The sequence below is a fragment of the Uranotaenia lowii genome, chromosome 3 (assembly GCF_029784155.1).
Source record: "Uranotaenia lowii strain MFRU-FL chromosome 3, ASM2978415v1, whole genome shotgun sequence".
NCBI classification, from domain to species: Eukaryota; Metazoa; Arthropoda; class Insecta; order Diptera; family Culicidae; genus Uranotaenia; species Uranotaenia lowii.
Window position 1 is genome coordinate 15,944,357 of NC_073693.1, and position 24,011 is coordinate 15,968,367.

At 33.5% G+C, this 24,011-nt stretch overlaps 1 protein-coding gene across 1 annotated transcript in view; it reads left to right on the forward strand.

The window, feature by feature from the left end:
* Positions 1-24,011, forward strand: part of LOC129752000 (potassium voltage-gated channel subfamily H member 7-like) — a 141,208-nt gene that overhangs the window by 23,300 nt on the left and 93,897 nt on the right. Inside the window, exons 3-4 of the mRNA XM_055747791.1 lie at positions 4,362-4,484; positions 21,529-21,772. Coding sequence (XP_055603766.1) covers positions 4,362-4,484; positions 21,529-21,772 — 367 coding nt within the window. The remainder of the gene's footprint in view (positions 1-4,361; positions 4,485-21,528; positions 21,773-24,011) is intronic.

Sequence of the window (24,011 nt, forward strand, 5' to 3'; positions counted from 1 at the left end):
AGATTACGTAAAGGAACATCGAGAACCACGTTGAATTCACGGGCAGCCAGAGTAAGTGTACTTTGCCTAATTCCAGGAACGGTCGGTCAACTACACGACCGCTGCCAGGAACTGGTAGCGAAAAATATTTCCCCATCGCCAGAGAGCGCTTGCTTGTCAGGAACTGCCGGCTGAGACCTAAAAACAGCACTACGATTGCTGCAGAGAACACGTACTGGTCTCTCACTTATGATTTTTTTTTTAATTTTCGCTGATGAACATGGATGAACACTTTAGGATTCAAATATAACACAATCAATCATAAAAATACAGTCAAATTTACTATATTTATAGATCATTATCTAGAATCAATCATACATTTGTAGTTGAATCTATCGTATTTACAGTCGGATCAATTATATCACTACAGTTGAATCTATCATATTTATAGTATAGAAATGTATAGTTGAATCTATTATAATTATAGTTGAATCTATTATATTTTAAGTGGAATATCTAAAATCAATCATTAAATTGTAGTTGAATTTATCAAATTTTCAGTTGCATAAATTATACCACTTCAATTGAATCTATCGTATTTAGAGTAAAATGTGAGAGGACCTGAAATGTATAGTTGAATCTATTATATTTATGTTTGAATGCCTAAAATCAATCATTCACATATAGTTGAATGTATCGTTTAAACAATTGAATCAATTATACCATAATTTAATTCCATTATATTCAGAGCATACAAAATTCACCGTCATCAATCATAAAACTGTGACTGTGAAAAAGTTAAAGCAGTTGCATTCATAACAGATGCCTTCAAATGAGTAACCAAGTAAACAATCTCGCCTCAACCTTCAGTCAAATGAAGCATCGGAATAATCATAGTCGCCTTCAGCCCGTCGTCGTCTTTTTGACTGTGACGGAATATTGTTCAGATAAAAAAAAAATCTTTAGAAGACGCCGAAAAACACAAGTTACGTTATGGTCGTAGCTGAAAAAAATCTGAAAACAACGATCATCGTTTCCGTTTTTAGAGATCAGTCCAGGATAGTTCGGGACCTTGACATTTTCGAACGTAACATCAACTGTCACGAGCAATGAGAATTCGCTAGGGATTAGAAGGACAATATCGATATGCGCAAAAAAATTGCTTTTCATAGTTATCTATATAAAAATTCCTTTACGATACTGTAATTCCGCAATTGGTAGTATTTTTTTAATCCGAATTTTATTTGTTTCTGACACTGGCAAATCGCCCAACAAGCAATCCAAATACACAAAAATTTTCGAATCATACATAAAATGCTTTGAACCGACGCCGTCAACTTGCTTGACGACCGTCGTTTGAAAAATAACATCCGTCACGTGAACAGAAATCCATGACGATAGTCAAGCTTTTCCAGTCCCTTGAAGCTTGACTAGTAGTCAAATGAGATTTGAAACGTGACGATGAAGGAAAATCAGCAACCATGTCAACTATGATGCTTGAAAAATGTCTGCTCTGATTATATTCATGGTTGATTGTGTGAGGTCAATCAGCAGTTTGTAGTTGAATCAAACATATTTATAGTTGAATGCCTAAAATCAATTATACAATTGTAGTGGAATCTACCATATTTACAGCCGGATCGATTATACCATTACAGTTAAATCCATCATATTAATAGTTGATTGCGTAAAGTCAATCATCAGCTTGAAGTTGAGTCTATTATATTTAAAGTTGGATATAAAAAATCAACTACGCTTTGATAATTGACATAACCAGCTGAAATAATTAGATCCACTGCGGTCTATTTTCTCCGTGTACAATTTAATTTTGACTATCGGATTAAGAAATTCACTTTTAAGAGACCGTGATGCAATTCTAATTGTTTAATCAAGTGATTTTAGAAATTACAAGGCCTTCACGCTGTTTCAAGTTCATACTTCTTGACCAAAATCATTCAGCACACCTCAATTGATCTCGAATAGTCGGAAATGGGTCACAATTTCGATTAAAAACAAGATAGTGCTGCCATCTATGACTAAAAACTTAAAAAATAGTGTTTGACTGAATAAATAAATTAATTTTTTAGAATAAGAATCCTGTTTTTTAGGAATCAAATGCAGCCTAAAATATATGTTTCATCCTGTCACGTCATGTTCATACAGAAATGAAGCAGATTGATAATGTTTTTTAGCTTAAATGTAAAATTCCTTAGAGATCGAGGAAAATCTTAAAATTCCTTAAAAGCCTTTGGAATGCAAAAAAACTCCTTAAAAATGCGTTAGTTCGCATTATTATTCATTTTTCCACAGTAAATTTTAAGAAAAAATGTTGATATGTGTAGAAAAACATAATTGGTACTATTCTTATTTCGCACCTTTTTCATATTGTTTGTTTTCAACGCCAATTACTTTATCCAAAAAAAAGTAAACTTAAGCTTGATTTATCCGTTGAATAATTTAAAAAAAATTGTAGAAGCATATTTGGATGATTTTCAATCATTCATATCATAACTGGAAATACCATAGTAGTTCTATTCTTGTTTCGCTCACTTTAGTAGAACTGTTAAATTTAAAACTCTGGCGTGAATTGATAATGATTTGGATTGCCTACATCCAGACATTTTTTTCGTATGAGTTGAAAATACTCCGAAAAACAAGGCAAAACTGTGTTTTTAAGCATTAAGGATGTTATATTTAAAATAACGCAAACATGTAGCAATCAAAATTCTTGTTTTATAAATAAACTGTAAATCACATGAAATTTTGAGGAGCAAAATTGCGAACCGCAAATGGGGCAAAAGTACGAATGATGTAAAGGGTCCACCGAAGTAAATCTAACAGGAAAGTTACTACTTAAAAAAAAATGCAATGGAAACATCAGCGCAAATTTCTGTTTCTACAAACACCTTGCACGAAAAATTGCTAAACCACGAAGAGAACTGGATTTCGTAATCCTGTTGAATGTGGATTAGTATCTAAAGAGCTCTAAATTCAAGCAGGTTGTTCTCCCATGCATAGGATTCGTATTAGAAGCGAAAACAGAAGCTGTTGCTGAAAGCAAAAATGAACATAACATGGTTTTTAAGTTGACTTCATGCAGAAATGTGGATTTTTTATGGTCGTACTCCACATCATTCGAACATTACCCCAGGTGTGGGGTAAAAGAACTTTAAGATATCAGTTTGACATTTCCACTACTGCTATCTAATAATCTTCGTAATTTTTGAGAAGAGAGATAAAAGTATTAGGAATCAAATACTGTTCTTGATTTTTTGGAAAAACAACTGCTAAATTTTCTAAAAATAGGATACCACTAACGTCATACTTTTACTGCATTCTACTCTAGACAAGAACTATCATAAAAATGTTTTTAAATAACGTTACTAAAAGTTTTAAAACAGGAATTGAAAGTCAGAAATTCTGTTCTGTTAAAATATGATGGAAACCATTGATGCAAGTTTGAGCAAAATGGTTGGAAACAAGTGCATTAACACCACTCACCATCAAGAAACAGGTGAAGGTAACCTCCAACAGGTTCTCCAACAAACAAGGAAGGCCTCTTACGGTTTTACCACCTCGTTTCAACAAGCAAATCAAAGTGAAGTATTCTAACGAACGAGCGAACGAACACTTTTCCGTCCCAATAGCCGAGAACGACAATTCGCAAACAGCAACAACGACAACACTAATCGCCTTCTCAAGTGTTTTTTCGCTTCGATTCGTGTCCTTCGACTCAACAGTTGTTCAATCATTTCGCGTTCGACGACGTTGCCCCAGTAAAATTGTGACAGCAGTCAGTGTTGCCAGTTTTTGTAGCTACCTTTTTTTTCGTAATTTCGATGCCGCCGGTGAAGAACAAATTAATAACACGACGATGAACTGTAGAACCCCCGATCGAAGTGCTGATGAGAATGGTGCCCTCGAATCTGGCAATAGTTCCTCCAGGAGAAGCCTCGAAAGGAACAACACGGAAATGGTTGGTTGCCTTCCAGTCATGCCATCAGCACAGAATCACCACCGATTTCATCATCCTCTTCATTCATCCATCCGTTCGTCCGTCAGTTTTAGCGAGTGTTTCGCGATGGGATGTTAGAAGGTGTATGTCTGAATGTGTATACATTTGTAATCCCAACCCTACGAACTCCTCCCTCGATTCCGTCAGACCCTTTTGGGTAGAAAAAAGAACAAACGAACAAACCATATTGTGACGGCAGCTGCGAGAGCAAAACTTTCCGCAAAATACCGAACTTTGATGTGTTGTTATCAAACGTAAAAGTGCCCTGCAACTAAAACCGTTTGTATTGTTTGTTTTTTGTGCGTCCCCTTTTTTTGGGGTGCTTCTCTTTTGCGGCTGTTGTTGCGGTTGTTGCTGCGGCTGTCAGCAGGCGCAGGAAAAGTGGTCCAGCGTCCGGCTCAGCTCCGATGCCAAAAAGAGTCAGGTCAAGGTGGAGAATCACATCTCCACCCACTCGAATCTGAACCTGAACGGGCTGAGCGGGGATAAGGTAAATATGTTCAGATATTCAATTAAACGACAATCGGTTCTTCCGTTGATCGGAAGAATGGATTCATTTATTTCGACTTAATTAATTGCCTTACAACTTCAATGATACAAACTTGTATTCAACCTTGTATGGAAGTGTTCTGAATTTTAATAAATATGTCTTTCAACTTTATTTTCTATTTTTTATAACTTCACTCTTAACAACAAAATAACTAAAAATTGCTCATTCTGATTTCCACTTTTTCTCCAAACTCAATTTATATTCAAAACAGCATGTGTTCTCCGCGAATTCCGGCATAATTAAATTGATTCCCATCAAAAAATAAACCGAAGTGATACTCAACGAATGAGCGTCAGACTTCCTAACAGCAATCACACAATAACATTGACAAACCGAATGGAATGGGAGTGCACTTATTTGTCAAAAGGTTTTCCCGGCTAAGGGGGAGGTGACAAAATTTCACCGGAATATCCAATAAATTTGCTTTCCGACCCACAGAGATGCATAGCGTTGATTTTGTAGTTGTTATGATGAGCTTTTCACCATTGCGATTCCGGGGAACTAACGAGACTAACGAGAAAATTTCATAACAGCCTTTGTAGCTTGCGGAGAGCATCATCATCACCGGGATCATCAGACAAGTTGACAGACTGAACTTGTCTGACAGGACCCATTGGAATGCAAACACCCACAACAATGAGCAATCATTAAAACGAATTGTATCGAGATATGCGGTCGACGACGACGACGTGACGGCTTGACGTTATGCGTTAAGCGCAGTTGCGTGTATAACAATGCTAAGTCGGATTTATAGTAGTTATTCTGATGCAAATGTCTATAATGACAAGAATTATAAAATCCTTATTCTGACTTTCGGTATCATAATTTAATGTTCGTTTTCGAATCTGTGATGAGAATGCTGATTATGATTTCATAGCTCCCGATTTCTCATTCGGGATTTTCCAACCCAATCAGAATTCGGCTTCTTTTAATAGGCCGGAACAAATTTCAAACCCTTCTTTTGTCACTTGAAGTTGGAACATCGCGAGCTGGAGATAATAAAAAATAATGCGAAAAACAAAAAAATGGAATAAATAGCACAGAATGTTGTATGCAACAAACTTGCATATTATATCATTGCTCAAATCTATAAATCAAGTAATTTTTTTTCGAAAAATTCAATAAAATCAAGAATGCAAAAGGCGAAATAACTCCCATCTCCAAAAAAATTTTTCTTGTCTTGTAATTTTTCGGAAAATTTAATTTTTTTCGGGTTTTTTGAAAATTTTGAAGGGGGGGGGGGGAGGGTGGTGGTGACAATAGAAGAAACTGAGATTTGCCTTAAAAATAAGATTTAAGTTGATGTCGTGAATATGTCTTCTAGGTAGTGAAATATGCGACTCTTTTTTAACCAGATTATAGCGCAATAGTGTAATTAAGTGGTAATAAGTTGTTTGACCAAGAGTTGTTCGGCTGAATAGACGCAAGACCAAATGGTCGTTAGGTCGAATGAGAGCTAGGTCGATTGTACATTCTTTGACACTAGCAGGGTGGCCAGCGAACCGGGAAAACCGGGAAAAACCGGGAATTGAAAATAGGACCGTGAAAACCGAAAAAAAACCGGGTATCATACGAGAAACTTCAAGTTTTCTTATCAAGAGCAGGAATTGATAGATTCTTGAAAAAGGAGTTTTTGCAAAAAGATAACCTTCAAAAACAGGGGGAATAAGCAAGAAATGTGGAGTGGAATTTCCGCAAAAAAAAAACACAGAAATAACTCACCTGATACATAGCTCCTGTGATCCGATGATATCCGGTTGAAACATTGGCCTATCATAAGGAATAAACACTAGCTGCGGATAAAAAAAACAACTTCTTTGTTAACGCGTTTTGCTTCGAAAAGACAATTTCGGACAATTCCCCTGCAAAACAATCCATCAAATATATTAATGGATAATATAATTACTGAGTTTGGGTTATTTGCCTAAAACCGCGTAAGTAAATCATAACTACCCACACAAAACTACCTACTTTGAGCTTAATGCTAATCAACTCAGCAGTAGGTAGTACAGTGGGCAGTGGGTATTTGTCAGTGTATGGATTAAACCGACCCTTGTGTAGAGAATATAGGTTATGAATAATAGCAAAATATTAATAATAAGTTAAGGAATAAAATATTGAGAAACTATCAATGAAATTATAAAGGGAAAGCGATGTTGTCCCACAGTTTAAGAATGCACGCAGCCAAAAAACTCAAATGAAAAAAAACTCTCCCATAGAAAGAGAAGAAAGTATTCATGACAGAGAAAGATACGAGTTACGAGGCTGTAAGGTGCCAGTTTGTAGAGGGTTGTATTGAAGCATGGTCGTTTTGTTGACTACCGCTGAAAAAAAAGAAAAAATATAAATTTGTGAAAAGGTGAATAAAATAGCGGCTAAATAAAGAAACAATGAAGGTTTCCATCTACGAAAAACTCGTAGGTTACGACACCTTGGTCATCCGACACGAGCGTGTACGCGAGCCTTGTTTGCCTAATAAGATTCGCAGTTACGATCTTCGACAAAGTTGTGTAGCGTAAATTTCCTTTAGTGAATTTATTAATCGGCACAAAAACTATCAGCAGGCTCAGTTCCATAGAAGTCATAAAAAATAATGTTGATTTTCCAGTGCAAATATTTAATTTTACCATACACACCTAAAAGTTAAAATTTACTCATGTTAATGTAAATAAGAATTCTGCGAAAAAATATGGATGAGTTTTGAGTCAAAGCAAAGCTTTTTATACCCCAGGGTTTGAGAAGGCCTCCTTCTCACCAACACTTTGGTCATTCCGAACAGTGTAATACTAGTCACCAGGAAGCGTTTTGTAATCAAACTTTCAAAAGGTTTGGTCGTCGATGACAACGCATACCAATTTTCCACCCAGCAGTTGATCATATAATTTACGAGCTCTGGGTTTGACGGAAGCAGCTTATTTTTGACTAGGTTCGACTTCTTTTTCATATATGTTCACGTGAAGGGGATTCAAGTGGTTGGCCACAGGCAGTTTTCTGATTGACGAAAGCACGCATGACTTTCCGGTCCATGGTTTTGTCCACCGGACCCGTTTTCGGCTCAGATTTTGTTTTGTCCACGAAGCTGCTTTCTCTCCATGCTTCCCAATCGAATTTCAGACCACTCCAATGCTTGAGTCTTTCACTTTCGCCAACTGACTCAGGTAAAATTTTAGAGGCCTACAACATTTGTGCACGATATTTTCGCACGTTTCCAGGGAAATTCTACTCATTTCACGAACATTAAGAAAAGTGGAGCTCACGATACACAGCTGTTCAAGTAAACTGTAAACTACAACACCCAGAAAAAATCAACTGTTTAAACGTCATCAGGAATGAGCAGGGTTGTATCAAAATTGTGATTAGACATAATGGGTCACCCTATACACGCTCGTCCAAATCGAACCAATAATGTTTGAAAAATAACCATAATGCAAGTTCTGTAGGTTAAGTCGTTTTAAGACCGTTCAACGAAGACTCATAAAATGAGATTTCAAGGAAAACTTGCATAACGGTTATTTTTTAAACGATTTCCAAAAGTGGGATAACGTTTGAAAACTAACCGTTTTATTGGAAAAACATGAAAAGAGGTTCGTAGGGTTCATTTCTTTAGCAACAAAAAGTAAGTATCCGGAGGAATTTAAATTTGATCGAAAAGAATAATCTATTATTTGATCAAATCCAGCCGGAAGTGGAAAAGTATCTGCATACACTGACCGTTTTGCCATTTTCATCCACCTGGACTGGAGCTAGCTCGGATTTGCACTTGGGTCAGTTTCATGATGACTTTCCGATTACCGCAGCAGTTTAAGAGTAAAAACCAGTACGTTTTGAATCCTCTGTTTTCGAAAGTTTTTCGGAATAGCTATCCGATCATCCGTGCTATGAGAAACTGCCAGGTCGTCTCCTGGAATCTGGGCCCAAGGTTCCTGGAATTAGAGGATAAAAGATTCTACTTTCAATTTTCAATTAATCGATCACTGCGGCATTTGAATCTGACAGCAATCTTTCCATTGACTCCGGCCAACAGACCTGCAATTACCTACCTTATACGCTCCGGAAATATCCTCAAATAATTATCACACATCCAGCTCGTCTCTATTCGTATCCAGATCTTCCATTTTAGGCAACTGGACTTTTCTTTTTCGAAACTTTCTGAACAGGGAAAAGGAAATAATGCAATATTTTCCTTTCAGGATTGCATTGCTCCATAGGAATCAGTTGCTAAGATTCGCTGTAAACAGCTTTTGCTTGAATGTCTTATTGTAGATAATTTCCCATCCATTTGAAGATAAAAAAAATGTGAAAAGTTTCGATTTACCTATTCTTGGATGTTGTTTTCAAGATTCCCTTTAAGTCTTCAATATCCGGAGCAAATCTTACACTTTTTTATCCGAAAAACGCTGGTAACAGAACTGCAAAAAATAATTAAAAACTGAATTTCAGCACCGAAAAATTATTCAACTTTCGAGTCGGATTAAAAAAAACAATAGTGAAACATCACCAAATTATTTTAGAACGCTTGAATTTTCAACCATTATTTCGGTTTTTCACCAGTACTTTGAGAATGGTTGAAATTTAACAATTCATTCTGGTTGAAAAACAACAATAATCGAACTTATCGAAAGAGAACCATAAATCGGTTGAAAAAAAAATTCGAAAATGGTTATAAAAAAAATTAGCGTGTAGGTCTTTTCAGAAACACTTCAAGTTTCTAGTGAACTGAGGTCCAGCAAGTTTTGTTGTAGTTTGATACTTATCAGGGGTGCCAGGTAGTTTAGTCAAAAATCAGGACTACGAGAAGCTAAAAATCAGGGTTTTCCACCTCTAAATTCGTGGAAATAAAAAGGAGCAGCACTGTAAACGCCTTGATTTATGCATCAACAGTACGCAGCTTCTTGACATCATTTTAATATCATCTGAATCGAAGATTTCCATCTGTTAAATGAGTTTGATTATTTAATAACAGATTTATTCGATTTTGTCGTAGTTGAACTATAAATTCCATTATATTTGAGAAGTTTTTCTAAAATCAGGACAATTCAGGACAACTTTGGGAACAATTTTGAAAAATCAAACACCTCGGGATTTTTTTTTTTAATCGGAATGGTCTCTCGAAAATCAGAACAAACCCTGATAAATCAGGACACCTAACACCTCTGATACTTAAACCTGATTTTTTTTCTGAGTTTTAAATAATGTTTTCGTGAGTAAATATTATTTTAGAAGTTTTTATTGATAAAATACTAGTTTCGTTCTGAAAAACATACTGAAATTTTAGTTTACAGCTGGCCATGTTTCTATTCTAGTACCAAATAAAATTTCAGATAACTTGAAACAATTAGATAACACATTTCCATTGAATTTTACTTTCAAGTTATTATGGGAAGTTGGCTTACCGTTGGCAAAGCTACGAATAAATGATTCTCAAAAACTTTAAATTTTAGTTTGATTTATAATTTAGGCAACATTTTACCCCACATTCCCCTATTACATATTGCGATCAGATTTTAATGTTCACTTACGGCATCGTAATTGTGTGGCCACGGTTCGGCTTCATCCTCTGCCCTGATGTGAGCAAACTTTTCTTCGCCGCCTTCGGTGTTGGTTTCGGATCTGCTGTCGTCTTCGTTTTGCCCAAGTGGCCAATGCCACTGATGGATAGCAGCCTGCGCTGCTGATGACGTTCGCTGGCCAACGCAAACGCTGTGCTGCAAACCGGAAAGCAGCTTTCGCTGCTGGAGCTGATGCGTCTGGGCACCACCGTCGTTGCTGCTAGCTGACCTGTTGAGTGAGCGCGGTTTACGCTTCCGTTGAATTTGTGCGGCCGACCAGGCCACGGATGCCACAGCTGACAGTGCGGCATGGAAAATCCTGCTGACGTAGTAACCGACCGGTAACACATGAGCCACGAAATGATGGTCGAACCGAAAAGGCACAGTGGATGCTGATGTGGTGAGAAAATTCCTGCTGGAGCTGCTTTAAACCGACGACACCAATCACCTCGACCGATGCTGCTGCGGACGCAGCGGATTGCGAGCACCTCGGGGACCGATGTCCCAATTGATTCGATCGAGGATGGGATCGAAAACGATGATTTTCCTGCCGAAACCGCCTTAAATTGTGCTGCTGAAGCAGCGGAGCGATCACAAATAGGACCGCTTACCGATGATGCAACTGCCGGTGCAGTGGGGACGAAACTGGAGATGATATGTGGCTGGTGGCCACCCTTGTGCTGCCACTGGTGCAGCCAACTGCCTGCTGAGAAGCTGCCAATTCGCCCTGTGGACGATTCCACCGTCGTTTCTGCTGGTAGCCAGTTCTGGCCACCACCTTGGCCCTTTTGCCGTTCTTTTCCTTCGGAGGTTCTCTCCGCCGGAAGTCAATCGCCGGATGAGACGTGTGGTGATGAAGTGCACTGGGGTTGAAATAAAAAAGGGGCCCTGCGAATGCGGGACACAATTTGGTCACTTCCTTTCCGGACCGGTATTTAACAATATTGAGGCTACTCACTTTGTAGACCCCTTTTTGCATGGGATTTTCCCCGATGGCAATCGTTCCGGGCGTGACGGAGGGTTTCTTTTTGGATTCTCTATGAAAGGCGATTCCAATTAGTTTTTTGCTTTCCGTTTTGGAAGCAGGGACTTACCCTATCGGATCGGCGTCGGTCTTTGCTCGGCCGTTGGTGGACCTCGGAAAAGGAAAGTGATGTGTGCAGTATGGATCTGCGGTAATAATTTTTGGTTAGGTTGGTGGTGTCTTATTGCCGCTGTTGGCACATAAATTTAACCTACCCACTCGTTACCAGTTCTGACGCTCTTTTGCGGATCGCGAGCTCTTTTTATTTTTCCACTCGAGGGTTCTTTATGCCCAATTCACGGCACACACGCGTTTTTTCCCGACAGCAAGCACGCTGTCTTACTACTTTCGTCCGATACTAGCAAATTTTCTCCCGGAACTGGATCTGTCAGACGGGATTTTTTCTTTTTTCGTCCCTGTAGGAATTTGCCGTCTTCTACTCGAATTCTGTCAAACCGTGCTGGTTTTTGTTCGAATTTTTTCCGATCAGGGATGAGATCGGTTTCTGATGTACGCCTAATGTAACTTAGTCAAGGGATGGGTTTTATCAAAAATAATGTTGCCATTCGCTCATATCGTATCGAAAGTATCATGACTAACGTATAGTAAAACTTATATGTAACAAAGTAAAAGAGAAGACACTTTTTTTCCGATAAATTCTGAAATAAGTTCAGCACCAAAACAGTGTTTTTGACGACAATTTTGGGTAACTGTTAATCACTAAGAAGAGGGGTGGAAAAGCATATCATTTCCACACATCATCGTGGAGTTTCTCAAATCAAAAATGCTCCAAATGGATTATTAGAACATCCTACAATATAATCTCTACCTTTTTGTCGAGCACTGACCCTTCCTAATAAGGTATTAGATCAAGGATGTCAGAATTTTTTCAGCACGAATCCGGACCGGACAAATTCGGGAAATTTTCTATAAAACCAGGCAAAATCCGAGTAATCAATTTCAAAATTGACTGCCATATCCGAGCAATATCCGGGCAAATTTGGTCAAAACACAAAAATTACTCAACAAAAATCAAGAAAAAAAAATTTAACATCAAACCATTGTATTTTAGATTTCCAAAAAATTTTTCATGATTCTTTTTAGAAAACTTGCCCAAAAAATTTCGTTTTAGAAGCATAAATAAAAAAAATTACATAACAATGTGTGTATTTTTTTGTTTAATTTGCTAAAGTGAATAAATCCGGGCCAAATCCGGGCATTTTTCATTGAAATCCTGGCGAACGGGCCGGGCCGGACTGTTCCCAAACTTTGTATTAAATATTCTGGCAATTCCGGATAAAACCGAGTAATCTGGCAAAAAAATTCGTTTTGGAAGCATAAATCAAAATTTTTTCAACATAATTTGTTCTTTTTTTGTTTGTTTGTTTTTTTTTTTTTTTTGATTCCAGAGTTTTTTTTTCTTGATTGTTACTGACAAATTCATCGGTTATGTTCAGAACTGCCTGGGTTTTAGATAAATTAGCTAGGATTTGCCTGGCTTGGTTGTGTGCGGGAAAATTTCTGGCAACCTTAACTTCAGCAGTTCATAGAGTTTATTTGATCTACAGTATTGAGAAATTCCGGGTTTTTTTTTTAAATTTTTCAAACGTTTCAAATGATTTTAATTTTTTTCACTTCGAATCATCAAAAATATGAAGAGTAGGTATTTTTTTAAGATATTGATAATTAACACTTATCTGGAATCCTGATTTATTCAGTTTGTAGAGCAGGATCGAAATATAAATTTGAGATATAGAACTCGCCATTAAAAAATACTTATCAGATCAAATACCTTTCAACCTTATTTCTTTCAACTAACTTTCAGACGGTGGAGAGGTTAAATATGAGATTTTTTTTTTTAAATCCAAATAAAGTGAAAGCCATCAAGGTTTCTTAAATAAGATACCTTTAACTATTCAATCTTTGAATGAAAAGTGTCGATTTAAATTTTAATAAATGAAGAAAAAATTGAAATTGCACAAAGTTCCCACTGTTAAAGGGCGTCTGAAAAGTCGCTCGTTTCAAACACCCATCAAGCCGTGCATAATTCACTCCATTCAGAAACATCAAACAAATCATTCCAGGAATCCGATCGACCACATTTTTCGTCGCTTGACCATCAATTATGCAGTAACTGATGTTTCATTGGAATGTGTCCCGCAACCTGTTGCTTGCTGTTTTTCGGTAAAAATGTATTTAATATCTCTTTCGCAAACAGAAAAAGAATTATCAATTCGATGCCACTCATGAAAATAAACCACAATTAAACACCTACTCGGCGCGGCGATGATCTCATGTTTAATAACAGCAACAGCAAAGACAACATCGACAAAAAATCCAATTTTCATCCCATTATGCCCGGGCCATGCATTTCCCGGAAATCATTAATTATCCGCTGCCATGCAATTATGTCAAGCCAACTTTTCCGGTTGCCTGAATTCTGTGTTCTTCTATTTTCTTCCACCGCTGCTCCTTCGTGTGCTCCCTTTGGCTCTAGCCCTCACCGGAATGTCGCTTACTCCTCCCAAGTACTTGGCAATTTATTGCCATTTGACCGGTTCGATAGGGCGCCCCGATCGGTAGATAGGGGAAAATTGGCCAGTGTTGCTGGTTGAATAAGACTGGCAGTCATATGATAAATTTTGAATTTCAAATGGGAAGAACTAAGAACTAAGAACTAAGAACTAAGAACTAAGAACTAAGAACTAAGAACTAAGAACTAAGAACTAAGAACTAAGAACTAAGAACTAAGAACTAAGAACTAAGAACTAAGAACTAAGAACTAAGAACTAAGAACTAAGAACTAAGAACTAAGAACTAAGAACTAAGAACTAAGAACTAAGAACTAAGAACTAAGAACTAAGAACTAAGAACTAAGAACTAAGAACTAAGAACTAAGAACTAAGAACTAAGAACTAAGAACTAAGAACTAAGAACTAAGAACTAAGAACTAAGAACTAAGAACTAAGAACTAAGAACTAAGAACTAAGAACTAAGAACTAAGAACTAAGAACTAAGAACTAAGAACTAAGAACTAAGAACTAAGAACTAAGAACTAAGAACTAAGAACTAAGAACTAAGAACTAAGAACTAAGAACTAAGAACTAAGAACTAAGAACTAAGAACTAAGAACTAAGAACTAAGAACTAAGAACTAAGAACTAAGAACTAAGAACTAAGAACTAAGAACTAAGAACTAAGAACTAAGAACTAAGAACTAAGAACTAAGAACTAAGAACTAAGAACTAAGAACTAAGAACTAAGAACTAAGAACTAAGAACTAAGAACTAAGAACTAAGAACTAAGAACTAAGAACTAAGAACTAAGAACTAAGAACTAAGAACTAAGAACTAAGAACTAAGAACTAAGAACTAAGAACTAAGAACTAAGAACTAAGAACTAAGAACTAAGAACTAAGAACTAAGAACTAAGAACTAAGAACTAAGAACTAAGAACTAAGAACTAAGAACTAAGAACTAAGAACTAAGAACTAAGAACTAAGAACTAAGAACTAAGAACTAAGAACTAAGAACTAAGAACTAAGAACTAAGAACTAAGAACTAAGAACTAAGAACTAAGAACTAAGAACTAAGAACTAAGAACTAAGAACTAAGAACTAAGAACTAAGAACTAAGAACTAAGAACTAAGAACTAAGAACTAAGAACTAAGAACTAAGAACTAAGAACTAAGAACTAAGAACTAAGAACTAAGAACTAAGAACTAAGAACTAAGAACTAAGAACTAAGAACTAAGAACTAAGAACTAAGAACTAAGAACTAAGAACTAAGAACTAAGAACTAAAAACTAAGAACTAAGAACTAAGAACTAAGAACTAAAAACTCAGAACTCAGAACTCAAAGCTCAGAACACGGAACTCAGAACTGAAATCTGAAAACTCAAAAATTAAGATCTCAGAACTAAGAACTCAATACTAAGAACTCAGGAATCAGAATCAAAATCAGAACTTCAGAACTAAGGTTAAGAATTCGGATTCTAAATTTGGCAACCCTGCTCATTTCTATCCTTGCTGCATCTGCAGCATCGATCGAAGTCTAATTGTTATTTAATGCTAGCTACATGGGTGGCGGCAGCTTCTCGTTGCTCGTTTTGGCCGCTTCCGGTATTCTCCATGGGGCTTGGTACCTTCCGGTGAGTTGTGCCGGTAATTATTTGTGAATCTTCTGCTCGGTGACTAAATAGAGTAGAGGCAGAGTGAGCAAAGCACTTGACCTACCATCAAAACAGTGCTAGTGAAAAGCTGAAGCTGCTGATTCTGCACAGTTGTCTGCTTTTTGAAATACGTCTCTGATGAGAAGCTTTATTCTAATTTCGTTAGAATTCTGGTTAATTTTTCTAGTAAATAATTCCTAGTTTTTTATACATGTATATTTTTTTTTCAAAAGAATTTTCAACCCAACCCCTTGATGACCCACATTATCTGGTATGCAGGAACGATTCTAAAAGTTTTTAATCGGGATGAAAAGCTGAACCGTAATGCCAATAAATTTATTGCATTGCAATCGGCAGCGGCGAAAGAATGAAAAGAAAGAAAAATTAAACTAAGGCAACTTTTGCTTCCATCCCACGGCAATGGAACATCTTTCCTTGGAAGGATTCTCCTAGCTATATAATCCGGTGAGACCTTTGAAATATGTAGCTTAACGAGCATCTTTCCACGGAAAAACAACAGCATTCAATGGTGAGCTACGATCAGAGGGCTCGGAATTGTTCGCGAAGCGCTTCAGGGTAACGCTGCTAAAATAAATCAAAAAATATTTGTATTTATTGTTTTGAAAGATGCGAATTAAGTAATGTATTTGCTCGAGTATTGAACAATTTAAAGCAAAGAAAGAACGGCGAAAACTAATAAACTATTATCAACTTTTAGGTGAAATGTTATTTAATTTTTGACTTTTTTGACATTTTTGACATTTTTGTCATTTTTAACGTTTTTGACGTTTTTGACGTTTTTGTCATTTTTGTCATTTTTGTCATTTTTGTCATTTTTGTCATTTTTTTCATTTTTATCATTTTTGTCATTTTTGTCATTTTTGTCATTTTTGTCATTTTTGTCATTTTTGTCATTTTTGTCATTTTTGTCATTTTTGTCATTTTTGTCATTTTTGTCATTTTTGTCATTTTTGTCATTTTTGTCATTTTTGTCATTTTTGTCATTTTTGTCATTTTTGTCATTTTTGTCATTTTTGTCATTTTTGTCATTTTTGTCATTTTTGTCATTTTTGTCATTTTTGTCATTTTTGTCATTTTTGTCATTTTTGTCATTTTTGTCATTTTTGTCATTTTTGTCATTTTTGTCATTTTTGTCATTTTTGTCATTTTTGTCATTTTTGTCATTTTTGTCATTTTTGTCATTTTTGTCATTTTTGTCATTTTTGTCATTTTTGTCATTTTTGTCATTTTTGTCATTTTTGTCATTTTTGTCATTTTTGTCATTTTTGTCATTTTTGTCATTTTTGTCATTTTTGTCATTTTTGTCATTTTTGTCATTTTTGTCATTTTTGTCATTTTTGTCATTTTTGTCATTTTTGTCATTTTTGTCATTTTTGTCATTTTTGTCATTTTTGTCATTTTTGTCATTTTTGTCATTTTTGTCATTTTTGTCATTTTTGTCATTTTTGTCATTTTTGTCATTTTTGTCATTTTTGTCATTTTTGTCATTTTTGTCATTTTTGTCATTTTTGTCATTTTTGTCATTTTTGTCATTTTTGTCATTTTTGTCATTTTTGTCATTTTTGTCATTTTTGTCATTTTTGTCATTTTTGTCATTTTTGTCATTTTTGTCATTTTTGTCATTTTTGTCATTTTTGTCATTTTTGTCATTTTTGTCATTTTTGTCATTTTTGTCATTTTTGTCATTTTTGTCATTTTTGTCATTTTTGTCATTTTTGTCATTTTTGTCATTTTTGTCATTTTTGTCATTTTTGTCATTTTTGTCATTTTTGTCATTTTTGTCATTTTTGTCATTTTTGTCATTTTTGTCATTTTTGTCATTTTTGTCATTTTTGTCATTTTTGTCATTTTTGTCATTTTTGTCATTTTTGTCATTTTTGTCATTTTTGTCATTTTTGTCATTTTTGTCATTTTTGTCATTTTTGTCATTTCTGTCATTTTTGTCATTTCTGTCATTTCTGTCATTTTTGTCATTTTTGTCATTTTTGTCATTTTTGTCATTTTTGTCATTTTTGTCATTTTTGTCATTTTTGTCATTTTTGTCATTTTTGTCATTTTTGTCATTTTTGTCATTTTTGCCATTTTTGCCATTTTTGTCATTTTTGTCATTTTTGTCATTTTTGTCATTTTTGTCATTTTTGTCATTTTTGTTATTTTTGTCATTTTTGTCATTTTTGTCATTTTTGTCATTTTTGTCATTTTTGTCATTTTTGTCATTTTTGTCATTTTTGTCATTTTTGTCATTTTTGTCATTTTTGTCATTTTTGTCATTTTTGTCATTTTTGTCATTTTTGTCATTTTTGTCATTTTTGTCATTTTTGTCATTTTTGTCATTTTTGTCATTTTTGTCATTTTTGTCATTTTTGTCATTTTTGTCATTTTTGTCATTTTTGTCATTTTTGTCATTTTTGTCATTTTTGTCATTTTTGTCATTTTTTTCATTTTTGTCATTTTTGTCATTTTTGTCATTTTTGTCATTTTTGTCATTTTTGTCATTTTTGTCATTTTTGTCATTTTTTTCATTTTTGTCATTTTTGTCATTTTTGTCATTTTTGTCATTTTTGTCATTTTTGTCATTTTTGTCATTTTTGTCATTTTTGTCATTTTTGTCATTTTTGTCATTTTTGTCATTTTTGTCATTTTTGTCATTTTTGTCATTTTTGTCATTTTTGTCATTTTTGTCATTTTTGTCATTTTTGTCATTTTTGTCATTTTTGTCATTTTTGTCATTTTTGTCATTTTTGTCATTTTTGTCATTTTTGTCATTTTTGTCATTTTTGTCATTTTTGTCATTTTTGTCATTTTTGTCATTTTTGTCATTTTTGTCATTTTTGTCATTTTTGTCATTTTTGTCATTTTTGTCATTTTTGTCATTTTTGTCATTTTTGTCATTTTTGTCATTTTTGTCATTTTTGTCATTTTTGTCATTTTTGTCATTTTTGTCATTTTTGTCATTTTTGTCATTTTTGTCATTTTTGTAATTTTTGTCATTTTTGTCATTTTTGTCATTTTTGTCATTTTTGTCATTTTTGTCATTTTTGTCATTTTTGTCATTTTTGTCATTTTTGTCATTTTTGTCATTTTTGTCATTTTTGTCATTTTTGTCATTTTTGTCATTTTTGTCATTTTTGTCATTTTTGTCATTTTTGTCATTTTTGTCATTTTTGTCATTTTTGTCATTTTTGTCATTTTTGTCATTTTTGTCATTTTTGTCATTTTTGTCATTTTTGTCATTTTTGTCATTTTTGTCATTTTTGTCATTTTTGTCATTTTTGTCATTTTTGTAATTTTTGTCATTTTTGTCATTTTTGTAATTTTTGTCATTTTTGTCATTTTTGTCATTTTTGTCATTTTTGTCATTTTTGTCATTTTTGTCATTTTTGTCATTTTTGTCATTTTTGTCATTTTTGTCATTTTTGTCATTTTTGTCATTTTTGTCATTTTTGTCATTTTTGTCATTTTTGTCATTTTTGTCATTTTTGTCATTTTTGTCATTTTTGTCATTTTTGTCATTTTTGTCATTTTTGTCATTTTTGTCATTTTTGTCATTTTTGTCATTTTTGTCATTTTTGTCATTTTTGTCATTTTTGTCATTTTTGTCATTTTTGTCATTTTTGTCATTTTTGTCATTTTTGTCATTTTTGTCATTTTTGTCATTTTTGTCATTTTTGTCATTTTTGTCATTTTTGTCATTTTTGTCATTTTTGTCATTTTTGTCATTTTTGTCATTTTTGTCATTTTTGTCAATTTTGTCATTTTTGTCATTTTTGTCATTTTTGTCATTTTTATCATTTTTGTCATTTTTGTCACTTTTGTCACTTTTGTCACTTTTGACATTTTTGACAATTTGACATTTTTGACATTTTTGACATTTTTGACATTTTTGACATTTTTGACATTTTTGACATTTTTGACATTTTTGACATTTTTGACATTTTTGACATTTTTGACATTTTTGACATTTTTGACATTTTTGACATTTTTGACATTTTTGACATTTTTGAAATTTTTGACATTTTTGACATTTTTGACATTTTTGACATTTTTGACATTTTTGACATTTTTGACATTTTTGACATTTTTGACATTTTTGACATTTTTGACATTTTTGACATTTTTGACATTTTTGACATTTTTGACATTTTTGACATTTTTGACATTTTTGACATTTTTGACATTTTTGACATTTTTGTCATTTTTGACATTTTTGACATTTTTGACATTTTTGACACTTTTGACATTTTTGACATTTTTGACATTTTTGACATTTTTGTCATTTTTGTCATTTTCGACATTTTTGACATTTTTTAAATTTTTTAAATTTTTGACATTTTTGACATTTTTGACATTTTTGACATTTTTGACATTTTTGACATTTTTGACATTTTTGACATTTTTGACATTTTTGACATTTTTGACATTTTTGACATTTTTGACATTTTTGACATTTTTGACATTTTTGACATTTTTGACATTTTTGACATTTTTGACATTTTTGACATTTTTGACATTTTTGACATTTTTGACATTTTTGACATTTTTGACATTTTTGACATTTTTGACATTTTTGACATTTTTGACATTTTTGACATTTTTGACATTTTTGACATTTTTGACATTTTTGACATTTTTGACATTTTTGACATTTTTGACATTTTTGACATTTTTGACATTTTTGACATTTTTGACATTTTTGACATTTTTGACATTTTTGACATTTTTGACATTTTTGACATTTTTGACATTTTTGACATTTTTGACATTTTTGACATTTTTGACATTTTTGACATTTTTGACATTTTTGACATTTTTGACATTTTTGACATTTTTGACATTTTTGACATTTTTGACATTTTTGACATTTTTGACATTTTTGACATTTTTGACATTTTTGACATTTTTGACATTTTTGACATTTTTGACATTTTCGACATTTTCGACATTTTTGACATTTTTGACATTTTTGACATTTTTGACATTTTTGACATTTTTGACATTTTTGACATTTTTGACATTTTTGACATTTTTGACATTTTTGACATTTTTGACATTTTTGACATTTTTGACATTTTTGACATTTTTGACATTTTTGACATTTTTGACATTTTTGACATTTTTGACATTTTTGACATTTTTGACATTTTTGACATTTTTGACATTTTTTGACATTTTTGACATTTTTGACATTTTTGGAATTTTTGGCATTTCTGACATTTTTGACATTTTTGACATTTTTGACATTTTTGACATTTTTGACATTTTTGACATTTTTGACATTTTTGACATTTTCGATATTTTTGACATTTTTGACATTTTTGACATTTTTGACATTTTTGACATTTTTGACATTTTTGACATTTTTGACATTTTTGACATTTTTGACATTTTTGACATTTTTGACATTTCTGACATTTTTGACATTTTTGACATTTTTGACATTTTTGACATTTTTGACATTTTTGACATTTTTGACATTTTTGACATTTTTGACAATTTTGACATTTTTGACAGTTTTGACATTTTTGACATTTTTGACATTTTTGACATTTTTGACATTTTTGACATTTTTGACATTTTTGACATTTTTGACATTTTTGACATTTTTGACATTTTTGACATTTTTGACATTTTTGACATTTTTGACATTTTTGACATTTTTGACATTTTTGACATTTTTGACATTTTTGACATTTTTGACATTTTTGACATTTTTGACATTTTTGACATTTTTGACATTTTTGACATTTTTGACATTCTTGACATTTTTGACATTTTTGACATTTTTGACATTTTTGACATTTTTGACATTTTTGACATTTTTGACATTTTTGACATTTTGGTCATTTTTGACATTTTTGACATTTTGACTTTTTTCCCTTCTAATCGTTCGCAATTTTATTAATATTTCGACTTAAAATAATCGATCGGAAACTGCATCATCAATCAAAGTTTTTTCCAAACGAATGAGCAATCAGTGAACGTTTTGTTTGCTAATTGAACTCGATGAATGAGCTCTAGATTTGTTTTCGATTTATACAAAAAAAAAAAATTTCTTAGGACGTGTCAATGTTAGAAGTCCCTTCAAAAAAAAATCTTCAAGGTAAACTTTACATTTGACACGCCCTATCGAATTCAGCTTGGGGAAACCCGAAACCGTCAGCTTAAAATTAATCTTATATCTTTCTGTTCTGCTTCTCTCTTCCCCAACCCATCTCTCTAGGTCCTGTCGCTCGGAGCCGACGTCCTGCCGGAATACAAACTACAGAGTCCGCGGATCCACAAATGGACAATACTGCACTACTCTCCGTTCAAGGCGGTGTGGGACTGGATAATATTAATACTAGTTATGTATACAGCAATATTTACTCCGTACGTAGCAGCATTTTTGCTGGGAGAACCTGACTTTAATCAAAGGAAGAATCGCAAATACGCGGACGACCCAATTGTGATAATTGATTTAATAGGTGAGTTGTTCTGTGAGTGTTTCTGTTTGTTTTCTGGGTCCTCGGGGAGAAATATGGTTGCAGCTGCCAGATTCAATTGGCCGAAAGTAATCAATCGAGCTGAATTGGACGATAAATTATGAAAACACTAATTGATATCATTTTTCTACCAATCATGGAATGACTCAACTCAATCACGGCAATCCGACAATCGTAATAAAGTGCAGCTTAATCGATGGAACTCGGTCAATCCACGTGATACATTAAAGGATTATCCTTTGAGTTTCACAATTACCATGGGCAAGAACGTAGAGAGCCATAAGTTTTTTTAACGATTTAAACCACTCACTTAGGTCTTCTACTGGAGGTTCAGTTTCGAAGCAAGCAGAAAGTTTCGAAGCCAGTTTAATGTTTTTGTTTGTTCCTAAATTACCATAGACCATTGCCATTTACCAACCTTTTAAAGCAGCAACCTGTTACAGTTTCGAATATTTTAACTATAAGCTGCACCAATGAAATTTCCCATCGTGTGTTGCATGCTCTAATGCTTGTTAGTCGATATGAGCTTCAAATTAGCATGAGGTGAAAAGTTTGCCAAAAGTTGAGCTTGTTCTTCTGTGCTGTTTTCGATAAAATCGCCTTATGTCGCCGTTTCGGCATACGTTCGGAAAGTGCAAGAAGATAAATATTCTTCTGATAATCGTTTAATCGGCTATTACGTTACGTTGCACTAGCTGAGTAAACTCTCAGTTCACCCAACGAATTTCAATCGGGTTCTGAAATTTTCTACTCATGACCATCACACAAAATAAAATAAAAAAAAATAATTTTACTAATACTATTCAAAATAAATCACAATGCAAATTTCAAATCGATGTTATTTCTGGAAAGTTATTAATAAGATATTTAAAATGAAGATCCTTATTCGATTCGAGGTCAATATTTTCGAAACCCCAGAGAGTTAATGCGATTACAAATTCAAAGAAAACAAGAATTCAAAACTATGGACATTAAGTGCTCAGGAATAGAGTGTTCATCCTTGGATTTCCCGGTCAGGACTTCCCAGGAATTTGATAAATTCGGGAATTCCTGATTCCCGGGAATCATAGTTTCATTCTCGGGAATTCCTGACATGTACGAAATTATTTCTCTGGAAAAGCATGATAGCCAGAACCATTCTGATTGTTCTTTTTGAAAATGTAATCATACAAAACTCATAGAGAATATGCCGGTTCCTGTTGCAGAGACATTTTACAGCCATTTTGTGCAATTTTTGTTAAATAGATAAGTTCAAAAAGATTATATGTATTTTCACACCGTTTTGATTGAACGGAAACGCACGACACATCGGAAAATATATGAAAAATAGCGCAACAGGTAGGCAGACTATGATCTCTCAAAAGTAATATTTATGCACTTGTTTCACTCTGGTATAAAAGCCAGATGAATTTCAAAACCTAAAAATGAAGAAGGCAACGTTATTTTTTCTTCATATGAAGAACATTTATGTAAAGTGCTCAGAAAAACGAAAAAAGGTTGGATTAATAAAACAAATAAAAAGATAATTTAATTTACCCCTAATTGTATGAATGAATTCTTCATTTGACATATTCAGGTTATTGTATAGTTCGTTTGACTTTTTTTAATTAACCACTTTTGAAAAATGTTTGATTTATTGAATTTAAAATAAGTTTAAGGGGGGGGGTAGGGTCTAACGGGTATAAAAAAAAACACCATTTTCACGATTTTTTTCTAGAGCTATCGTTCAAACAAATGTATTCAAATTTTTTGCATTATACAAAGCATTGTTAAAAGAACATTTAGTAATTTTTTCGTAGAAAAATATTTAAAAATGAGCCGGTGACGGAGCATTTTCGAGGATGCCTTTTAGAAAACAGGATTTGCGGTGGACACTGTATCTCAGCACAGAATCATCTGAAATCAAAAAATCAGTGCAAAATATTTTTAATAGATGTTTTTCTAGACCCCAACGTTTTTATTTAACTTAAAAATATTTTTATGAAATTTTTGTGGCTGTTTGAAGTAAAAACTACGATTTTTCACTTAAAAATCCGCCATTTTTCACCTGTAAAATCTCTCCAAAGTAAAAAAATCAAAAAAGAAAAACGTTGGGGTCTGGTATTTTATATGCAGAAAATATGTTCCAAATTTGAAAAGAATCGGATAAGTAGTTTTCAAATGACGATGTCCACGGGCTTTAAAAATGTGCTTTCGAGAAAAACGCGTTTGAAGTTTCTGC